The 14,641-nt window shown below is 46.1% G+C and overlaps 1 protein-coding gene across 2 annotated transcripts in view; it reads right to left on the bottom strand.

Annotated features, from left to right (window-relative positions):
* AGK (acylglycerol kinase) overlaps nt 1-14,641 on the bottom strand; it is a 731,903-nt gene that overhangs the window by 95,792 nt on the left and 621,470 nt on the right. For both annotated transcript variants that reach the window (XM_030216389.1, XM_030216388.1), the window contains exon 12: nt 3,272-3,419. In XM_030216389.1, coding sequence (XP_030072249.1) covers nt 3,272-3,419 — 148 coding nt within the window. The remainder of the gene's footprint in view (nt 1-3,271; nt 3,420-14,641) is intronic.

Here is a 14,641-nt window from a genome sequence, read left to right as displayed (position 1 = left end):
ACCCACTGATCGGAGGTTATGAGAGGCCACTTTGGTGAAAAAATTTTAACCTCCCCCCGACCGGCAGATCGTCCGGCACGAACACTTTGACTTCGGCTATGCTCTGCTGGAGCAGTCAAAAAAGCCCGTCCCTTGCTTTTGCTGGGGAGGCTGCAGGGGCCGGCTGAGTCGCACGCTGTTGACTGAGAACGACTGCGCTGGGGCTTGGCCTGGGCAGCAGGCTAGCGAGAGGGAGGATTGTACTTACGCCTATTAGAAGAATAGGTAACAGTCCTTCTTCCACCATAAAAACGTCTACCAGTTGAGGTAGATGCTGAGGTGCCTGGTGGGAGAATTGTCGAAAGTGGTGTCCCGCTGGTGGAGCTGCTCTACCACCTGTTCGACCTTTTCACCAAAAATATTATCCCCCCGCAAGAAGAATTCGCAATCCGCTGTGAATCCTATTTTCCAGGTCGGAGGCATGCAGCCAAGAGAGTCTGTCGCATCGCCACACCTTGAGCAGCGGCCTGTGACGAGACATCAAAAGTATCGTAAACACCCATGGCAGGAATTTACGACACAGCCCTTCAGCTGCCTGACCGCCTGCTGAAAAGGTCTTGGCTTGCTCAGAAGGGAGCTTATCCACCAAGTCCGCCAACTGCCGCACATTGTTCCAGCACATGAATGCTCGAGTAGAGCTGGTAAGACTGGATTTTGGCCACGAGCATTGAGGAATGTAGGCCTTCCTCCCAAAAGAATCCAAGGTTTTAGAGTCTCTGCCCGGGGGCACCAAAGCATACTCTCTAGAACTCTTGACCTTCTTAAGGGCCAGATCCACAACCCACAGAGTCGTGAGGCAACTGAGGTCCGCAATCAACTCCGGGTCCCCATGGATCCGATACTGGTATTCGATCTTCTTGGGAATGTGGGGATTAGTTAGCAGCTTCGCCCAGTTCGCCAACGCAATGTCTTCTTGAAGACTGATGCATGGGTACTACTGTGGACGATTCCTTAGGTGGCAAAGGATAGACCAAAAGCTCAAACATTTCAGCCCTGGCTCATCCTCCGTAACCACAGGGAAGAGAATGGCCGTAGACATTTCCCGGACAAAGGTCGCGAAAGATAGACTCTCAGGAGGAGAAAGCTGTCTTTCAGGGGAGGGAGTGGGATCAGAAGGAAGACCGTCAGACTCCTCATCTGAGAAATATCTTACGTCTTCCTCTGCTTCCCACGAGGCCTCACCATCGGTGTCGGACACTAGTTCATGAACCTCTGTCCGAAGCCGTGCCCGCCTCGACTCCGTAGACACATGGCCATGGTGGGAACGTTGAGAAGTAGACTCCCGCATCGGTGGTGATGAAGCTCCTTCCATCGACGTCGTCAGACAGTCTGCTTGGGAGGCAGCCGACGCGGGCACCGCAAGCGGTACCGGCACCGGAGACCTCACGACAGGCAAGGGGCCAGCCGTCGCCTCACTCGATGGCACCGGCGGCGCAAGCACCCCCGGTACCGGAGGAGAAGGGTGCAACAGCTCTTCCAGGATCCCTGGAAGATAGCCCGGAGGCTCTCGCTTAGAGCGGCTGTCAAGGAAGGCTTGGAGTCCAGTACAGGCGACGAACTGAGAATCTGCTCGGGGGCGCGGAGGCGGTACCGGGCTGTCCAGGGTAGAGCGCATCGACACCTCCTGAATAGAGGGTGAGCGGTCCTCCCGGCGTCGATGCCTATGGGTGCCGACTCCCTCAGCGACCCAGAGCTCTCGGTACCACGACGGGAAGGTGACCGGTGCGATGCTTCTTTGCCTTCACATGAAGCATGTCACCGGAACCTCCCGGTACCTGCCGAGGAGGACGTCGAATCCAAGTGCCTCTTCCTCGGGGCCGGATCCGAAGAAGTTCGATCCCGGGGGGGCTGTACCGCAGGAGCCCTCGAGGCAGGGGGAGACCTACTCGAGGGCTCTGCCACCAGCAGGGGAATGGACAGCCCTCACCTGCACTCCGGACGAAGAAGCACCCTCCGACGACATCAGTACCAACGATGATCTCGGTACCGTAGACGCTGGAGCACCGGTCGATGACCTCGGTACCGTCGATGCACCGGCCGATGACCTCGATACTGAGACTGTCGAAGCACCGGGCGAGGCCCCGAACAGAACGTTCCACTGGGCCAATCTCGCCACCTGAGTTCTCTTTTTTAACAAACAACAGAGAGTACAGGCCTGAGGACGGTGCCCAGCCCCCAGACACTGAAGGCACGAGGCGTGCCTATCAGTGAGCGAGATAGCCCGGTTGCACTGGGTGCACTTCTTGAAGCCGCTGGGAGGCTTCGATGACATGGGCGGAAAAATCACGCCAGCGAAATCAAAATTTGCGATAATGGCAAAGGCACCAAAAATAAAGGGAGAAAGAACCCGTACGGGCGGCCAACAGGGTCGCTACTGAAAGCGAAAGGAAACTTACACGGGAAAAAGAACTCGAAAATAAAGGAAAACTTTCTTTTTTTTTTTTTAAGAACACGCGAAGTAGATCAAAAAGAAGACTTCCGAAACGGAAGGACGCAAGAAAAGCGTGAGGGTCTCCTCAGGGCACAGAATGACGGTAAACACAGCCGTCCCGAGCGCAGGAAAAAAGAAGACTGACGAACACGAGCGAGTTCGGGCGGGAAGACGGTTGCGCATGCGTGGTGTGCGTGCGTGCGCGAGGCCTAGCAAACGTCTTTGCTAGGGAAGATCTCCGATTGGAGGGGCTGCCGCGGATTTCACCCATCAGTGAGAACAAGCAGCCTGCTTGTCCTCAGAGAACTTAAATTAAAGAGCTCCTTAATAAGGGATTAGATTATTTTAAAGAACCAAAAAAAAAAAGTTTCATTAATCGATTGCATTATCCCCCTGAAATCTTTGTCATGTTTGAAATGCTCCAATCAACTGAATTTGTATGTAGTGGTGTACCTACCTTAGTTGCCGCCCGGGGCACAGCTCTCCTCCTTTAAGCAATGGGTGCGGCGAGCAGGCGCACAGCTGTCAGCTCTGCCGGTCCTCTGCTCCCTATGACATCAACTTCCTGTTCTGGGTAGAGGACCAGCAGAGCGATAGCCGTGTGCCTCCTAGGCGCATCCCCCTGCTGCCTGCACCTGGGGCAGACTGTCCCCACCACTACGCCCTTGGTACACTAGAGTTGTATGAAACAGCTCCAGCAACTAAGTATCACCTGTTTAGTGCACAATACTGTAAAGGTGTGGATGAGCAAACCTGGATGGAAAGTGTTGCAGTTTATTTTTCTAACAGGTTGATTCTTACCTTCTTTAGGTTGTGCCCAGTAATTGACAAGCCTTCTGTAAATACGAATGTACAAAGGAGGCCTTAAAGGTTTCTGTACTGGCTCCTCTGGGGGCCTCTCCCTGGGACCTAAATACATTATCAAAGCTTGATGTTTCTGGGGCCATTCCTACATGAAAGATAAATCAACATAAATTCAGGAATTATTTCATATACTTATGTTACAGCTGAGAGTCAGGTCAAGGCTTCACAGAATGGCTCTCCAGCTCCTTGCTGTTGTATCAGCTACTTCAACAGCTCTTGGTACCAGGGGTGGAGTAACCATTCATTCAACTGGGCAGTGCCCAGGGAAGTGGCGGGGCCCCGTACATCCCTCCTATGTGCCGACATCCCTCTCTCCCCTAGACTGGGACGCCCTTTCGACTACTACTACTTATAATTTCTAAAAGCGCTACTAGACGTACGCAGCGCTGTACACTTGAACATTGAAGAGACAGTCCTGCTCGACAGAGCTACAATCTAATTAGGCCAGACAAACAGGTAAACAAGAGATAAGGGAATATTAAGTGAGGATGATAAAATAAGGGTTCTGAACAAGTGAATAAGGGTTAGGAGTTAAAAGCAGCAACAAAAAGGTGAGCTTTTAGCTTAGATTTGAAGACAGCCAGAGACGGCCCTTCTCACACTCCTGTCTCTGACCCCCCCCCCCCCCCCACCACCACCACCACCTGGAGCAAGAAAAGTGCTTCCAGTTGAAGTCGTAAGAAGAAGAGGAAGGAGAAGAGTTTGTGCTTACCATCCTGAGGCCCGGTCCGCCAACGCTGGAACTTCTCTCTGCCACGGCGTGCCCTTCCAGAAGAAGAAAGTTACATCAGATGGGATGCCTCAGGATGGTAAGCTCGGACTCAGCTTCTCCTTCCCCTTACCACTTTAATTGGAAGCTCTTTTCTCGCTCCAGTTGGGGGGAGGTGGGGTTGGAGACAGAAGTGTGGGAGGGGGAGAGAGAAGGGGCATACCAGTCCCGGATGGAATGGGGATGCCTAATAATCCCTGTTGCCCAGGGGCCCAGATCATTGTTAATCCGCACCTGTCTGTTACACTTCCTCAATCCTTTTTCCTCATGATAGATTGAGTTTTGCTGCAAAATATTGCACCACACTCTTCCCCAAGATTAACAGGTCTCCACAATTCTGACCTTCAGCAACTCCTGCTGTTCTAATAGAGACTCTACATATAATTATACTAATGAACTCAGTTCTGACTTGCAATATTCATAATATAAGACCATTAGTAGTTTACTGAAAAGTTGACTGCAAAAGGTAACATACAATATTACTTGGCTACCACCACAAAGAACACTGCAATATAACAAAGTTACTTACCTATAGCAGGTGTTCTCTGAGGACAGCAGATACATATCCTCAAGCATAGGTGATGTCATCCAATGGAGTCCTGCCCACGAACAATTTTCCAGCTTTACTCAAAGCCTTAAGAACACTGAACCATTGAATTCAGGCTAAAATTAAATCGGGAGAAGACTAAATTTTTGTAATAACTAATCTGTTTGACCATGATCCCTGTAGCAATTTTAGCATTGACTGTTTCTTATCCTTTGGAGTCCACTCTAAAAGTTTAGGGGTTGTTGTTGTTGTTGATCGGCACAACCTTTGATTCTCAGGTGTCCTCGGTAGTTACTAAATCTTTTAAATTACTTTGGCAGCTAAAGCGCATTAGGCCCTTTTTTTCAATTGATATTTTCAGATTACTTGTCCAATCTCTTGTTTTGACCCAATTGGATTATTGCAATTCTATCTATGCAGGATGTAAAGAATGTATCTTAAGTAAACTGCTAACTGCCCAAAATAATGCGGCTAGAATTGTCATGCATGTATCATGCTTTGAGAGGGCTACTCCTTTGCTGATACATTTACATTGGCTTCCTATTAAGGCCAGGATTGTATTCAAACTCTGTGCTCTCATATTTCAGATTCTGTATGGTATTGCCCCTGATTATATGTTGCCCCTTGCTACTGCCTTCTCACAATTCAGTCTTTGGTGCAAGAGAATACATGCGTCTTTATTTTCCTACCTGTAAGAAAGTAGTATATAAATCTATATATTCAGCTACTTTTTCATACTAAGGTACTAAATGGTGGAATTCCTTGCCGAAAAATATAAAATCCCAACATGATGATCTGGTTTTCGTAAGTTTTTGAAATCTTTCCTTTTGAAAAGTTTCTGTCAATGGATCCTGGTGCCTAATCTCCCCCTTCCATTCTCCACATTATGCTTTATTATTGAATTCTTTATATATTTATGATTCTTTATATAAGAACAAAAGTATTGCCATACTGGTACAGACCAAAGGTCCATCAAGCCCAGCATCCTGTTTCCAACAGTGGCCAATCCAGGTTACAAGTACCTGGAAGATCCCAAAACAGTACAATACATTTTATGCTGCTTATCCTAGAAATAAGCAGTGGGTTTCCCCCAAGTCCATTTTAATAATGGCTTATGGCCTTTTCTTTTAGGAGGCTATCCAAACCTTTCTTAAAACCCGCTAACTGCTTTTACTACGTTCTCTGGCAAAGAATTCCAGAGTTTAATTACACGATGAGTGAAGAAATATTTTCTACGATCCGTTTTAAATTTTACTACTTTGTAGCTTAATTGCATGCCCCCTAGTCCTAGTATTTTTGGAAAGAGTAAACAAGCGATTCACTTCTACCCGTTTTCACTCCACTCATTATTTTATAGACCTCTATCATATCTTCTCTTAGCCGTCTTTTCTCCAAGCTGAAGAGCCCTAGCTGCTTTAGCCTTTCCTCAAAGGGAAGTCGTCCCATCCCCTTTATCATTTTCGTCAACCTTCTCTGTACCTTTTCTAATTCCACTATATCTTTTTGAGATGCGGTTACCAGAATTGCACACAATATTCGAGGTGTGGTCGTACTATGGAGCAATGCATTATAACATCCTCATTTTTGTTTTCCATTCCATTCCTAATAATACCTAGTATTCTATTTGCTTTCTTAGCTGCTGCCACTGCACACTGAGAACAGAGTTTCAAGGTATCATCAACAATGACACTTAAATCCTCTTGTAATTTTTCACAATCCTATTACGATTTAACAACTAACTTTGTGTCTTCAGCAAATATAATTATCTCACTAGTTACTCCCATCACTAGATCATTTATAAATATGTTAAAAAGCAGCGGTCCCAGGAAAGACCCCTGAGGAACCCCACTATCTACCCTTCTTTATTAAGAATACTAGCCATTTAACTCTACTCTCTATTTTCTATCTTTTAACCAGTTTTTAATCCACAATAGAACACTGCCTCCTATCCCATCACTCTCCATTTCCTCAGGAGTCTTTCATGAGGTACTTTGTCAAATGCCTTTTGAAAATCCAGATACACAATATTGACCGGATCACCTTTATCCACATATTTGTTCACCTTTTCATGCCTTATTGATGTGTGGGTTTATGTATTTTGTTTCATATTTGTAATTACTTCTTTTTAGCTTCTTTTACTGTACGGGAAAATGTGGGGTATAAATATCATAAATAAATAACCGTGCATAAACATGCCTTCTCGCCTGTTGTCGCAAGAGACCTAATCACTCAAGTCTCTAACAGAATTAAGTTCTGAGGGGAGAAGGAAGGGCATTGTGAAGATATGTATCCTGTGGTCCTCGGAGAACACCTGCTAGTTAACTATTCTTTCTGCTGACAAGCATGATAGCAATATCCTTGCATGTGGGGTCTCCTTACCTATATGCTGCCTTATTTATTTTATTTTGTACAATTTAATATGTTGCCATTCACATAAAAATTACACATCAAGGTAGTTTACATGGCTTGTATGGTCTGAGTCCCACATATTGCAATTCGATTATTGGATGGATTGGAGCGAGCTTCGACAGAAACTCCAGTAATATGGAACACTAGTAAAAAAGCCCCGTTTCTGATGCAAATGAAACGGGGGCTAGCAATGTTTTCTTCTGTGTGCATGTGGGAGTGTGTGTGTCCCTGCCCTCTGGCCTCTCTCCCCTCCCCCCTCTGAGTCCTTCACTGTTACAGAGCCAGCGATTTGATTTCGTGCTCTGCTGTTTTCCTTCACTGACTGTGTTACAGAGAGGGCGGGGCAGACACTCATAGGGAAACCGGATATCTCGCCCCCCTTCACACTTCCGGCTGGAGGCTTCATAGAACGTTGGTGTTGCTTTTTATATAGAGAGATGAGGACAGTATTGGGCAGACTTTATGTTCTGTGACCTACAAATGACAAAATGGATTCAGATAAGCTGGAGTGAGGTTTGATGGCAACTCCAGTAATTGGAACATAAGAACAGAGCCAGGCAGACTTCTATAGTCTATGTCCCAGAAACATCAAAGAAAGACCATGATCAAGTACATAATATCATGTTCATTGTTGATTTACTCTTGAACTGATAGTAACTGTTGGGTAGACCGGATAGACCATTCAGGTCTTTATCTGCCGTCACTTACAAAGTTACATTAAAAATTAAAATCAGCCTACTGGCAATGTGTTTCCTTACAATAAATTTCAGATCCTTCCTACAACTTGGATGTGTCTGTATGGGGGTATAAGCAACCTTTGTCCAGAGAGCAGGAGGGTGCATAATGAAACCATTCTGAACTTTTGCTTGGGCAGATATTTATTCAAGGCCCTTAGGCCTAGGAAGGGACAAAAATCCATTACTCTCCCCCCATCATTTTTGTTATCATGAAGTGCATGGAATAAAATCTCTGCCCTCTTTCTCACAGTAGAATGTTCTCGACCGCACTGGCCTAAAATAAGTAACAGAGCATTCCTTGGTAAGTAATTCATCATGATGAGCGCTTGGCTTTGATTGATATGCTCTCTGTAGGCAATATGGCAAGTTCATCTCTAATTACACCCAGTATCCTTCACAGACTTGTCCAAAAGACCTCTGGTCTGAGGTTGTAATGGGCCATCTTGGTGCAAAAACATTAGCCCACCCTCTTACCAGAAGGTCGAAAGGTCAGCTATGGAGACTGAAGATGTGCTCTGCTGAAGACTGTCAAAACCCCATCCCTGTTTTTTTTGTTTGTTTTTTTAAGTTTATTTAATTTTATTGAAATACAACAAAGCTTAGTAAATACAACATCAGAACCAAACACAGGTTAAGTTCCCAATAGTGAATATAATACAGGCTGCTACCTAACATTCATTTTACTACACCCAACCCCCAACCCCCCCCCCAGTTCTCCCCCCCCCCCCCCCCATACCATCCCCTCTGAATTAAGCAAAGAAGAGTCAGGATGAGAGGACCACATAACGTATGTATCCCAAATGCAGTGATAGGACAATATACGGCCTTTACACATAGCTGTAAGCTTAGACATCAAATGAATATAGTCCAACTTGCATAGTATCACAGGAAGGCCCGGTAAAGTCCGCTGCTTCCATGCCGCTGCCAATACTAATTTACTGGCCACAAACACTTGCGTAACTAACTGATGAGTGTTCAAGTTCCCTCCCTGCGGTCTGACATGCAAGAGACAGGATTCCATTTTCTTGGGATAGGTGGTCTTAGTCAAGCTAAACACAAGCTTCAAAACTTTAGTCCAGAACTCTTGAGCATGAGGACAAGACCACCAAATATGATACATATCCCCCTCCATCCCACACTGGCACCACATAGGGCTGATCCCACTTTAAATATTTTAACCAGCCTCTGGGGAGTATAATACCAGCAACAGAGTATCTTGTATCCATTCTCCACAAGGGCACTAGACACTGACATTTTAAGCAAAGATTTAAAACACTTTCCCACTCTGAATATTCATAAGAATCACCTAATGCCTTTTCACACTTCTGTAGGTAGTAAATAATAGGTTTAGCCTGCTGGAGGAGTGCCTTGTATATTCTAGATATCCCTCCTCTTCCCCTCCCACTAGCCATCGCCCGCTTTGTGTTTCTGCTAGCTCAACTCCCTCCTTTGTTCGCCTAAGGATAGAATCTCGCAACTGATGATACTGAAATGCATTGGAGGAAGGGACCCCATATTCCTCTTGCACTTCCCCAAAAGCTGGGAGTTCCCCATCTTCCCACACCTGCCCAAGCTCACAAAGACCTAGCTTTTCCCAGTTGCCATAAACAGGGATCGGAGGTCCCAGGAATAAAACCTAGGTGCAAATCGGATAAATATGTGAAGGAAATGTGTGCGCCCAGGAAAAAAAAAACGCCTTCAATTTGCACTCCAGGTCATAAGAGGCCAACGAATGAGTGGCGGAGCTATTTTGACCACACCTCTCAACAACCGATCTGGCAACCAAGGGATGGCTCTCAGTGGATATGAGACAAACCAAGTTTGTTCCAAAGATTTCCAAAATTTTCTCCCCCCTTGAAGCCAATCAGCCAGAATTCTAAGATGGGCTGCCTGGTAATAGAGAAAAAAAGAAGGAACTCCCGTTCCCCCATGAGCGTGCGACTGATACATTACCGCTCGACGTACCTGTGGGGGCCTCCTATTCCAAATAAAGGAAAACACTCTCATTTGCAAGCCCCGAAAGACCTTATCAGATAGAGAGATTGAGAGTGCCATAAACAAATACAGCGATTTAGGAAGCAGGATCATTTTATCTGCATTAATATGTCCAAGCCAAGAGATCATCAATTCCTCCCACCAATCCAGTTCCCAGAACAGCTCTCGTAATTTAGCAGGGGAAATTTGCTTCATAGAGATCTTCCAGACTCCTCGTCAAATTAACCCCCAAATATTTGATAAATTGCGATGCCCAGCAAAAAGGAAAGTTGGATCGCAACATTGCTTCCTGGCAGTCTGGAACAGTGATATTCAAAGCCTCTGACTTATCCATATTTATCTTAAAGCCTGAAACCCAGCCGTATTCTTGCAAAACCAAGGACAGAATTGGAAAAGAAGTACTGGGGTCAGTTAAGGTAAGAGTATATCATCAGCAAATAAGAGAATCCAAGATTTGATTGTCCCCCGCCACAGTCCCTTGATATCTGGATACGTACGGATATGAACAGCCAAGGGCTCAATGATCAATCCAAAAAGGAGAGGAGATAGAGCACAACCCTGCCACGTTCCCTGAAACAAGGAAATGGAAGAGTATGTCTACCATTAACCCGAGCCGAAGAAGTGGGAGCCTTATATAAAAGATGAAGCAAATGGATAAAACACCCCGATATTCCCATTCTCTCCAAAACTACAAACAAAAAGGCCAATGTACCCAGTCAAACGCCTTCTCGGCGTCCAATGAAAGCAGACAAAGAGGAATCTCCATGGAACAAATGTAATGGATAAGGTGAAGCACCCTACGGATATTATCAAAAGTTTGACGCCCATGGACAAACCCAGCCTGGTCCTCATGAACCAAAAGTGGAAGGTAATGTTGTAATATCGTAGTAAAAATTTATAATCAATCCCTAGTAAAGAAATCAGTCTATAAGAGCTACATAATTGTGGGTCCTTAACAGGCTTAGGCAAAACTGTAATACGCCCAAATTCCAAGTCTCGGAAGTGATTGTGCATCCCTTAGCGAGTTAAACACCTGCAAAAAAGGGGGGGCCAAAAGCCTTACCAAAGTCTATAAAACTTATTTGTGAAATCATCAAGGCCGGGAAACTTACTAGGAGCCAAAGTCTGAATTGCTTGTAAAATCTCACCCCTGTTCAATAGGTCTAGACAACCTATGTTGGGCCCCCTCTGTAGCTTCGGTAAAATGAACTGATCCAGATAAGCAGGAGATTCGTCCTCTGAAGGACAAATATCAGAGGTATAAAGTCTCTCAAAAAAATGTTGAAAACATTAATTGCAAATCCATTCGATCAGAAGTCACCGCACCGTTTGCCATCTGAAAGGTGGAAGACATGTGCTCGGCTTGTTTCTTTTTTTAGTTTATGGGCCAGAAGTCTACTGCCTTATTTCCAAACTCAAAATGGGCCTGCTGGACCCTTTGCAGCTGCTCCAAGATGTCAGCCAGCTGCAACCCATAGATCTCCTGCCGGAGTTATGTGCTTGATCTAATAAGATTGAGGGGGAGATTGAGAGTCTCGCACAACTATTAGCCTTTCCACCCCGGCCAAGTGTTTCTGCAAGGAATCTTCCGCCTGGTAGCACTCTTTCCGCACATGAGCCTTTAAAGCAATGAGATGCCCTCGCATAACAGCCTTAAACCCCTTGTTCCGGGCCCTCTCTCTATGTAAACAGGTCTCGAGGAGACGAGCTCCCCAAGTGCTGCAAGGTGCACATGGGTGGTGGTTTCAGGTCCACCTTATGGTTCGCTACTGAGCTGCCAGTGTACGTAAACTGAGACAAGTTAGCTTGCAGCTCATTGTCACCAAACGCCCTGATTCTCAACTATGCTCCACTGATCAAAAAGAGCTGAAATAAATTCAGATTCTGGGAAGTCGCTAGGAAAACGGCGTGGGTGAGTGGGAGCAAGCTCTTCAAGCAGCCATTCTGCTTGGTGACGCCACTTCCTCCCCATCCCTGTTTTTTTTTACTATGGAGTTAGTAGGGTCTTTTGGGCCCTCGGCTGTTAGCATGAAAGCGAGATCCCTGAGTTGACTGGGAGGAACAGGAGGGTGGAGGATACCTATGCCTAGATGAATAAGGGATCTTTGTTGCCCTCCATTGTAAAACTCCTAGAAGAGGAGGCTGTGTCAGGCGTGGGACAGGAAAGAGCTTAAACAGTATCTTAGTGTTGTTTGATTACAGCAGGCAAGCTCTTAAACCTGATCTCTAGGGAGAGTCACGTGATGTGCTAGAGGGAGCAGGACGTGTGCTTTGCTCTCTTTGAGGGAACTGGGCCCAATCTTGGACACTGACCCGTTTTTTTTAAAAACAACACGCTATTTCTTACTTGGGGACGAGGAGACCACATGGACAAATTCGTAGAATCTTCCCCGAAACAATGGCGAGCAGAAGCACCAAGCGAGAGAAGGAAAACCTCGCTCGGGCGAAGAACCAGCAGAACGCAAAGGGCCGCTGAGCGGGAGCGTGGGGTTCATAAAAGAGCAGCTGGCTCAAATCACCACCGCCGTGGAAGCAGCTATGGAACCGTGCATGGAAAAAATCTTAACCCAGCTTGCAAACGTATGAAGAGGCCAAACAAGATCTTACCCGCTGGACCGGGGAGTTAGTAGCAAAGGGTCTCCGACTTGGAGAACTCAGCGGAGGCTGCTTCCCCGGAACTGAAACAACTTCAATCAACTGTTGCCTCCCTCTCCGCAAAAATAGATGACCTGGAAAATAGGTCAAGATGATCGAACCTACGACTCATAGGGATCCCAGAGTCAGTGGGGGACAAAATATTCTTAACGGAGATGGAAAAATGGCTGAAGACAAATTCACACTATCTGATCATGCGGGGACTTTAAGCCTGGAGCGGGCTCACAGAATTGGAAGGCCGCAAGAGGGCTGTACAGGACCGCGCACGGTGATTATTAAAATCCACAATTACCTCCACAAAGTGGAAATTTTGAATGGCTACCGCATAAAACGAGAGGCTATGAAGTTTAAAGGCAGCGCAGTCCGCATATACCAAGATTATTCCGCCGCGTTGCAAGAGAAGCGCAAAGCTTTCACCCCACGTGCAGCTGTCTACACGATCTGAACATCCAGTTCATGCTGATATACCCCGCTGTTTTAAAAATTAAGCAGAATGGACGCTGGAACTCCTTTACCTCTGCCTCCGCCGCTAGAGAGTTTGTGGGGGGTCTTGAAAGAAAAGGAAATAATACACTGAAGAACCTCAAGTGAGATGAACAGTTTGGACTTAGCTCTCAAGCGTTGTAAGTCTGATTCCACTGTATGGTAGGATGTATTCCGTTATGCTGGGATACTGTGAAAAGGGTCTCATGTAATTTGATTATGGGGGTCCAGTTTTCTCAACATTTAGGTGACTCTATAAATGTAGGTTCACAGGGGGTTGGGGAGTAGGGAGGGAGGACTCGGGGGAGAAGGGGTGAGCAAGGTAGGAAGGGTGGGGAGGGGAGTGCATGGGGGAGGGGGGAGGAATGGGAGGAGGGTTTCTTGGATTTATGAGAGTGCGGTGGAAGTGTATGTGTGTTTGGGCACTAAAAAGGTGACACTGATTGGGGATTATTGGAATTTAGGGCAATCCCCTGCTCTGACTTGCGATTGGATCCCCCGGGGGGAGGGGCTGGCCTCTGGGGGTGATCAAGGCAATGGATCTATTACTTATTATTTATTTATTGTATTTGTACCCCACATTTTCCCACCTTTTGAAGGCTCAATGTGGCTTACAGAGTATGGAAAATGAAAAACGTCGTTACATGATTTGAAAGAACAAAACAGTCAATCATAAGCTGAGGTGAAAGAGGAATTCAGATGGAAAGGTGTTAGGTAAGGTCGTGTGAGAGGTGTTGTAGGTGCCTTATGTAGTTTGCGGAATGATATGTTTCATTGAGGGTGACTTTTGTAGGCTCTGTTGAAGAGATGTGTTTTCAGAGCTTTGCGAAAGCTTGTTAGATTGGTTATGGTTTTCAGGGCCATGGGTAGTGCGTTCCAATATTGTGTGCTTTTGTACACAAAGGTGGTAGCATACGCCTGTTTGTATTTCATTCCTTTACAGCTGGGGAAGTTCAGGTGGAGGAATCTGCGGGCCGATTTTTGGCATTCCTGGGTGGTAGGTCCACTAGGTTTAGCATATAGAGTGGGGGCATCTGCATGAATGATTTTGTGTACAGTCGTGCAGATCTTGAACTCAATACGTTCCTTGAGCGGGAGCCAGTGCAGTTTCTCTCTGAGGGGTTTCGCACTTTCGTATTTAGGTTCCAAAAATGAGTGGCGGCGGTGTTCTGGGCTGTCTGGAGTTTCTTGATGGTCTGTCTTTGCAGCCTGCGTACAGAGCGTTACAGTAGTCCAAGTGGCTTATTACTAGGACTGTACTAGGGTGCGGAAGATGTTTCTTGGGAAGAAAGGTTTTATTCTTTTGAGTTTCCACATCGATTGGAACATTTTTTGTCATGTTCTTCGCGTGGGTGCGAGAGTGAGGTTTCGGTCAATTGTGACTCCAAGGATTTTCAGATTTTCTGAGATAGGAAGTGTGCAGTAGGGTGTGTTATGGTAGGGTAGTTGTTTGTATTGTATTGGGAGGTGAGAACTAGACATTGAGTTTTTCTGCGTTGAGTTTTAGCTTGAATGAGTCCGCCCAAGAGTGCATAGTCTGGAAACTCTGGTTGATCTCGTTGGTTATTTCATTTAAGTCGCTTTTGAAGGGATATGGATCGTAACATCATCGGCATATATGTATGGGTTAAGGTTTTGGTTGGCTAGGAGTTTGGCTAGTGGTGTCATCATTAGGTTGAAGATAGTTGGTGAGGGGGGATCCTTGGGGCACT

Source organism: Microcaecilia unicolor, chromosome 10, assembly GCF_901765095.1.
Source record: "Microcaecilia unicolor chromosome 10, aMicUni1.1, whole genome shotgun sequence".
Taxonomy (NCBI): domain Eukaryota; kingdom Metazoa; phylum Chordata; class Amphibia; order Gymnophiona; family Siphonopidae; genus Microcaecilia; species Microcaecilia unicolor.
This window is presented reverse-complemented; position numbering and strand designations above follow the sequence as displayed.